Below are 8,860 nucleotides of genomic sequence, written 5' to 3' on the forward strand. Positions count from 1 at the left end.
ACACCTGGTGGTTTAAGCAGACCCTGTTACTCACGAGTCCTCAGGTAACCACTGGGTCTGGGACAGACATTTTCAGTCTCCACCCAGCCTACAAGGTGCAAGCTGTCCCAAGAAGACCCTGCAAGTCCTATCCACGCCCAGTCACTCCAGCCTTAGACTGGCCCAACGCCTTCCCCTGGTGGTGTCTCCATGGCACCATTAGGAAAGTTTCTGCAGTGCAGGATGCTGGGCTGCCTGATCAGCTGGCAGGATGAGCAGGTCGGCATTACTGCTCCAAAGTCCCTGGCTGTAGCTTAGTTTGCAGGGGGAATTTCAGATGTTAGCTTCAGCTGGTAAAATCCTAATGGTTTAGCTAAGAGGTGATCTCTCTCCTGGTGTGAAACTTTCCCAAGTGAGGGAGTCAAGGACTATTGAATTAAATACCTCTGAGATTTTTTTTTTTTTTTAGAAAGCATAACTTTCTAGTTCAATGTTTTCTCCTGAGGATTTTGAGCTGCCAAACTCGCTTTCCATCTGTGGCCCATCACCATCCAGATGGATGCTCACAGGGTGCCTGTGGAGCTGAACACCATTGCTGCCCATGCCTTCTGCAAGTGTGCTCCAAGGCAGTTGTTATAGTTACAGCGTAGGGTGCTGTATAGCCCACGGGCATCTCAACAATGTGCACAAGTGCTGCTAATTTTAAGGTATGATCTGACTTTAAAATCTTTCTGAAAGGTTAAGTCACACAGTCTAGCAATCAACATACACTAACACAGCCATGAGAGAGATATGCCTCAAGAATGCTTCAGATAAATTGCAATTTGAAGGATTTTTTTTTCCACAGAGGCACTCATCAATAAGCATATCCTTTGCACAGTTGCAAAACTCCACTTACCACTACTTTGAACCAGCTGCTGTACAGTAAAATTATTATTAGCAACCAAAGCTGCATCTCAATGACAGTAATACAATGTGAAGTTAAGAATAGAGACCATAATATATTTAGTCATATAATAACATCAGTAATTAATCTTAATATTGATTACACAGAAGTATACTAGACAAATATTTGTTTCCCAGAAACACTAATAGACTTTGCAGGTAATACCCGAGAAATTCTGCATTCCCTTGAGAATAAAGATTTCTTTCTAATGCTTTAACAGAAGCACTCTGGCAGCTCCTTTTGCTGCCAGTGGATTTCAGACAGAGTAGGATACCTGGGACTGGAAGTGCCTGCTTGATCTTCATGCACAGAGTCTGAATCCCCGTCACACCTTGAAAATGAATACAAGATAATTGCTGACTTTCTGCCAGCTGCAGAAACTTAGCTTTCAATAACATGACAGTGCAGCTCAAAGTACGAACACATTTATTCTTCTCACACCTTAGTTAGAGTCACTTAATGCCATAGCTGCTCCATGACAGTCTAAATCTCAGAGGAAGAGGAGGACTTGAGATGTTATGTGTGCACAATTTGGTATATGATTTTCAGAGAGATGAATGTAATTACAGGGAATTCAGGTGTTACCATAAAAATACAGGAAAATTACAAGAAATTCTGTATTTTAATTGCATATAGTATCATTCACTTTAAACCCAAAAATTACTAGATACAATTATCTAAGGGTGTTTTTCTCCTAAACTCACAAAAACATTAACTATCATATAGCAGTCACTCTTTGTGCAGCAGGAAAAAGAATCCCCAACTAAGTTATAAAGTGATCATTAAGCCTTAAAAAAGTGAACTAGCAGAATGTTTTAAGATGCCTGAAGAATCTTAGTGGTTTACATCCCCTTAACTCAGAAACAACAGAATTGTCCTAAGGCTGCCTAATCAAAAGAGAAATCTGGATAAATATGCTAAACAACAACCACTCAGAGCTGAGCATTGCACTGTGGATGATATTCCTGCAAAGCCTAGGAGCAAATAAACATGCATATATATGCATACACTCCTAAAATATACATACACCCTGCCTGGTACTATTTCTGGGGAAAAGTCGGGGCTCTCTCCTCACCCTCAGTTCGTACTCACAGGGCACAGACACTAAGCAGGCCTGGGTCTCTTGGAGTTTGCTGGCAGAGGAGTCTCTTCATTATGGGGGGAGCAGCCTGTACTTCTTAAATTTCGAGCAGAGCTGCCCCGCTCAGAACGGAGCACATTCGGTGATACATCCATAGCTCTGCCCTGTGATTTGATGGCGAGGTTTTTAATGTGTTCCTCTTTCCCACCAGCCTTGTGCTGGTGTCTATATCAAAAGTCAGACTGCAGCAGAAAATATTTAAAGGGACACTCAAGTGTTTACACTTCCTGAATACATCAGCATATGGATGAAAGCACTTGCTGCTGGCAACTGGAACTCAGAACTCCAGTTGCAGATGCCCCTTAATCACACAATATTGCTGCAACCAGCGCAGTTCTCCCCATAAGGCAAAGTGGGATGATGGGTGTAAGACAGGGGCTGATGTACAAAATGGATAAATTCACTGTAGAAATCTGTTTTCCTTTGCCTGTGGATGCCAGCCACACCTTCCCCTCTGGTCTGTCACCACCTTATGGGTGTCTGGCACCAGCAAGGTGTGAGTGTGGACACATTGGGTTTATGAAGAAGGAAACCCAGTGTGAAAGGAACCAGGAACGTGGATGGACAACATGATGGAATATTTCACAGGGAGAAAAAAATAGAAAGGAAACACTCTGTGAGGAGAGAGTGTCAAGGTCAGAGCTGGGTGGACAGAGCTCCCAGCACAGACACAGGTAAGGGTAAGATGCCACAGGATGTGCTGTGCACCATGGGCCAAGCAACAGCCAGCAAAGGCCAGGGGCCTCCTAAAGGGACAAACTCTCCCTCCTGTGTGTGCCTCAGAAAGAGAGGATGGGAGGAAGTGTCTCTGCCATCAGTTCCACTCACCCCCTCCTCTCCCAGTCACCACACTTGGCAACCTTCGGTCCTGAAAGACCATCTTGGCAATCAGGAACACTCTCTGGAAGGACAGTGGGTGACTGGACACAGGTCCACCCACCAGGTCTGTGTGTGCACACTTCTTAACTGAAGGAAGTGCCTGGGGGTTACTTTCCTGAGCTGACTCAGTGTCTAAGATGACCTGGAGAAGCAGAGATCCTAACTCAGCATCCAGCAACTGATAGAAGTCACAAAACAAGACAGAACTTATAAACAACGTAAGTGAGCATGACAAAATGTATTTGAGCAACTGGATAACAGCACATAGGAAGGATAAGCAATAATGAATCTGAGAACACCATGTAATTTTAAAAGATTGTGAGGACGTTTAGAAGCAACACTCTCTGAAATTGCTAACAGAAATTTCTGTGTAAAAATAAACATTAACCAGGAATCTCACTCACACAAGGTAGTGTTGGAGACTACGACCATAGCAGGACCTTTAAAAAGACGAATTCCTGATGTAATGCAAATATCCATCATTAAAGCACAGTGTGTTTTACCTTGGCTTTTCAAAGAAATACATCTTATGTGTCCATGCCACCTGTCTGCACATATCAAAACAGACATGCACACATTCCCCCCCTCTCACCAGTAACTTGTAAATCTTTTTGTCCAAGAATGGCTGTATTTAACAAATAGAGTGATATTCAAGACTTTGGTAAGTTTGGTAATATCTTGTGGCCATATAGCAGAGAGAGTTCCCACCAACCAAAAACTGCAGCAGCATCTCACTCATTCCTAAAACGTCAGAGAATATGCCAGGACACCTTCCTGCCATAAATCCATATGGGCTGGAGCTTACATTAGGCTTTTGACAAAACCAGTGGTACGAATCCTTTTCCTTCAGTTCCCAGTCTAACTACTGACAGATGGATATGTCTCTCAAAAGTACATCCAGTACCAGACCAGTAAGGTCTTGTGGCATGGGCCAGAATCAGGTCAGAGATGGGATCCCAGTCTATCTGGACTGCTGCTCTGATTCTGTACAGTACTGCCCCTATTCGTTTCTTCCAACAGGCTGACCGAGATTAAACCAGTTTAATGAGATTGGTTTAATGAGATCACCTTCTTTAACTTCCATGTTCACCTTTCCATAGGAGCCATGTGAAAACTGCTCCCTTTGGCTGACTTTAAGATGTTCACATGAACAACTTCCAAACCAGGCTGCATCCATGGCCTGATGGAAGCTTTGCATGCCCAGACACTTGCCTTGTCTGGAGAAATGTTCCTGAAAGTACTGTATCACTGATTGTATATCATTTGGGAAGCCCTGATCTTACCTTTAGCACAAATAAAGACAGAAATTGTTAAATGAGGGTGTCTAAAGTTGCATGGCAAGCTCTCTCTTTATTCTGCTAAATAAAAGTAACCTATTTTCAGACATGGCCAGCACAAACGACGAGTGCTGAAATCAGTGAGAATTGTGTATCCTCAGCAGTTCTGAAACACGGGCTCTGGGGGCAGGCTCTAAACAGGACTTAAAAAAATTAGCTCTGGAAACCAAGTTTGTTCGTTTGGACAATGCTTTTCAGATGTCATTGTTCACTTGCTTTGTTTCCCAAAAGCACGGTTCTACTCCTATTTGGAAATACAAGATTAAAAATGAAAGCCCCCAAAACAGAACCAACAGCAGCTTAAATGAGGGAGATTCAGCCTTCAGGCAATGCCTGGCCCAGCCTAGCTCTGCCATTCTGCTGCCTCCCAGTCTGCACCCCTCTCCCCAGGAGCAGGGCTGGCACCACACGCTCGGCTTTTATACCTTCCTGGCTCTTGGCTCAGTATTAAGCCCCACAGAGAAGGACATCACCTCTGGGTCCCAGAAACCTCACAGGGGAGACAGGCCTGGGGGCTGCTCCAGGGGCATCTCTACAGGAAACAATGGTTGTACTTAAGGACAGAGAGAAGGGAAGGAGGAAAAAAATAAGAAAGGTGTACTTTCTGTAATCTGGATATTTTTCTGTGAAGGGGGAGCATCCTGCAATTTTACAGACCACAATTCAACTCTTAAATAATAGAAATATGGGGGAAGGAGGAGGGGAAAAAAAGAAACAAAACCAAAAACTCTGTGATTTATTAGCTTCTGTGCAATCTTTCCATATCTGCCACAATCACACAAAATGCATGACTAAGTTAAATTATTAAATGAAGCAAGGCAATGTAACCAAATAAAGCAAAGCCGTATAAGAGATGGAAATTCTTTGGATCCCTATGAAATCTTAGTTTTCCTGTAGTTATTATAATAACACCTAGGGATGGCTCAGACAATTACAACTTGGCCTGCTTTCAGAATGTGTGTTGTCCCCACAACACTTAGGCAAACAGCTCACTGTCCAACAAAGGTGTTTTAAATTATGAGCACTTTAACAGTGTAATACTCACCTAATGCACAAACAAATCTAAAAACCATTTCCCTCCTGAAAAACTGCTTGGCACTTAATGCTGAGGAATCTCCCCCAAAAGCTTTTGAAATAATAAAAAGCATGCAAGATAATAATGTAGAGAACACCAATCTTGAAATGGTTTAGAGTAAAACAAGACATAGACTATTTCATTAGTAATAGTTCCTAAAGCCTTTGCCTTTCTAACTTTCTGATGTTCTGTTCTGCTGTCTCTGTAAAACAACAAGAAAAATCAACACACCTAGATATCTTTATGATCATTATATGTACAAAAGGCTCTCTAATGAGTTTATGGAATTGATTATGAAGAAATGACATATTTGGTACTTGGCCTGTCTAAATAATGCATAGGGTTTTTTTCAAAATATTTACAAAGAATTCTTTTCTCTAATGATGCTTGTGGTAAATACAGACCATGTGTCCTTAGAAAACTGACATACTTGTGTTTGTCAGGATCCTCAGTACCAGAAATGAGCAATATTTTGACAGGGTATTTATCCTACACTGAAAATCATGCATTTAAACATGGGTGATGTGCACCAAGCATATATTCACCCAAAATACAAAATTCACTGCTAAATGGTCACGGAGCATTTAAAAGCAGCTGCTTCATGCAACCCTTCCCATAGTCACTAATATATCTTAGGTTACAGAAAACTGAATCAAAATATATGACACTTAGCTTGGGGCTTCTCACACACTACTCACAATTATTCTCTACAGTAACTAAACTCATCATTCTTGTGTAAAAATAAGGACATCTTTAAAGTGCTCACTTACTCTGCTAAAGCTGTCGTGTTGAAGGAATTCTCCTGAATGCTGAAACAGAAACAAGAACACATCAGATAAATCAGCAAGGCAGGCGGGCTCCCTGTGTCCTTCTCAGCTGTGGGAACACATGCACCAACATGGCATTGCAAGGCACGTCTCTGTGTGTTCGCTCTACATGCACGGCTGTACCTTGGGCTGCTCTGCACATGCTCATAATCAGGGAACCACAGGGATTAGTCCTGCAACACTCACAAAGCCCATCCAGCAGCGCCCTGAATTAACACAGGGATGCAGGTAGGCTGGGAGGCTCAGAAAGGGATCATATTCTTTTATAATTGTAACTGTGATCCTCATAAAGGCTTAGGTTTACAAACAAGTGTTTGGCGTTCTGTGCTTTAAATGTTTGCTCTACGTTATTGGCTCGTCAAACGCAGCGGTTTTTATTACTTAAATAAGGTTGCCCAGCTAAGCTCTCTGGAGGTTTTCTTCTTGTTTAGTGGTCTCTTACACTCTCAGCTCATGGCCAAACCCCAAGGGATTCCATGAAAAAAATAAACTGGCAGAAAGGACAGTTCAAGTAGGGAAAGGTTATTAAGATAACAGCAAGCAGCAGATGAAACCATTCCTGTGAAAGGAATAGGCTGCTGTGCTCCTGCAACAAAAATGTTTCTGATCTGATCTAATACGTTCAGAAGGGTCAACTCAGGGTATTGCAAACTGCTGGTTTTGAGGCAGCAGTGGAATTCCCCTCGCCCCCCGGAACAACACCCCTCAAATCCAGTAAATACATTCTTGGATCATCCTGGGATCTTATAGCAGCAGGGAGTGTGGGGGGGGAGCAATCTCACTGCTACATACCAGAGACGGGATTTTGCTGTTGTTGTTGTTGTTTGGGTTGGAGGGGGGAGATGGCAATGCAAACAGCAACGTCTTATGAGCACTGCTGTTTGTGACAAAGGCATCTCGCAGGTGACAGCATCAAGCGGAGCAGGGATAAAGAGGGGCGCGTCCTCCTCCTCCTCCTCCTCCTCCGCGCAGCAGCTTGTGTGGTGTTGACACACATTTCCCAGGCAGCAGTCGCAGCCAGGAATCTCAGCCCTGGCAATTGCTTTTCTTTCACCAACAGCGCTAACAGTGCATCTTACCTTCACCCCTTCCCAGCTTTCCCTGCCGGCTTTTTTCTTTCCCTTATTTGTACACATATGACAATCTACACGGCGGCGTGAATTACCTGGGGACCAGAATGTCACAGCCAGTCTACAGGGACTCGTGCCCTACAGAGTAGCATGCTTTGTGAGAGAAGGGTTTAGAGAAAAGCTAAATTCAATGGTTAGCAATCAAATCCTGCCTTAAAACTAAAATCTCAATATTTTTTTTTCTCCTCCTCTTTCCAGTTTCTTGGGTCTGACCATAGAAATACAAATTTATTACTATTCTACTTGCAGGAGAGAAACTGAATGAAAGGTATGCTCCTAGTTGTTGTGGCAATCAAAAACTCAATTTACACGCTCATTAAGTAGAGTTCCATTTAAAAAAAAAATATATTTTTAATGAATATGCTCCAGAATGCTTAAGTGGTTGGCTCTTGATTTTCAATGGTTAGGCTAGGTTTACAGCTAGCATTTCAAGTGGAGGAATCACTACTTTTTGTCACAAAAATCATATTGATAAGAATCATAGCTTGGTTAGAGTAGAGCCTAAAGAGGGACTGAGTATTTATCCCCACTCCCCTACCTACACCCACAGGAGGAGGGGAAAGAACAGAGAATGCTCTTATAAATGTGACTTCTCCATTTCTATGTGCAAAAGTTAAGACCAAATTCTCTGCAAATTCATGCCCTGTGCAAACATGCTGTAGGGCTTTGGTGTTATTACTACTAAGAGAATATGTCTGACAACCAGTTTATAAAACTGGGATGCTTTGGACTGAGACCAAGTTTAAAATGTCACCGCTTTTCTATTGTTTGTCTGAACTTTGGTGCTATGCAGCTACTGCCAAATCTCCTTTAGGGAAGCACTTCACATTTATTTCAGCTCACTCACAAACTTCCACTTGTTCTAAAGAGGGTACTTGATCAGTGTTATTGGGTAGTCTCTTCTTGTACGGTTGTGAAACCATTCAACAAAATAAAAAATTTCATTCAAAACAGAATAGTGTTAATAAATACATGAAGGTAAAAGGCCAGCCAAACTCAGGAACCTGTTTCAGAGCTAATGCCCCAAGCAGAGAGGTGAAGCCATCCTGCTCCACGGGGAACCCCATAGAAGAACTACAGTAGACCCACTGTACTTCCTTCTTTTCCTGGCAGAAGGAAGTAATTTGTCTTTAGTAGCAAACCCTCGTTTCAACAATGATGTTGGGTTGGGCCTATTGGCTGACCCCAGTTCCTTCCACCTGCTTCCTGCCCACATGCTCTGGGTGAGACTGGAGCAAGCAAAGAGCCTCTGGCCTTACAAGGGAGAGCCAGAGATGCCTGAACCTGCATCTCTGTTTCCTTCTGAGACTCAGATTCAAGGAAAATATAACACTGCTCTTGCCTCCTTCTTTTCAATAATGACGTTCCAGCCAATTAGGCTTGTAATGCTATAAAACATCACTCTTTAAAAGGCTGAAATTCTCATTGCCAGATATATTTCATCACCACATTCAGATGACATGCCAGGTCTCTCATCATCCTGAACTCTCAATGAAAATAGTGCTACACCTACATGTGAAGTAAGCTTTGGACTTTCCCACAGCAA

General features: G+C 42.7%; 1 protein-coding gene across 8 annotated transcripts in view; it reads right to left on the reverse strand.

Annotated features, from left to right (window-relative positions):
• Positions 1 to 6,296, reverse strand: part of FAM13C (family with sequence similarity 13 member C) — a 48,392-nt gene extending 42,096 nt beyond the window's left edge. For 2 of the 8 annotated variants that reach the window (XM_050340745.1, XM_050340738.1), the window contains exons 1-2: positions 6,128 to 6,294; positions 1,200 to 1,256 (exon numbers count right to left, since the gene is read on the reverse strand). In XM_050340745.1, the coding sequence (XP_050196702.1) occupies positions 1,200 to 1,256; positions 6,128 to 6,189 (119 nt within the window). In that variant the 5' untranslated portion in view covers positions 6,190 to 6,294. Of the gene's footprint in view, positions 1 to 1,199; positions 1,257 to 2,017; positions 2,178 to 6,127 lie in introns of those variants that run through there. The other 6 variants (XM_050340736.1, XM_050340737.1, XM_050340724.1 and 3 more) reach the window with 5 other exon arrangements.
• Between the last annotated feature and the right edge of the window lie 2,564 nt (positions 6,297 to 8,860).

Source organism: Myiozetetes cayanensis, unplaced genomic scaffold (genome assembly GCF_022539395.1).
Source record: "Myiozetetes cayanensis isolate MyiCay16 unplaced genomic scaffold, myiCay2020 scf10, whole genome shotgun sequence".
Taxonomy (NCBI): Eukaryota; Metazoa; Chordata; class Aves; order Passeriformes; family Tyrannidae; genus Myiozetetes; species Myiozetetes cayanensis.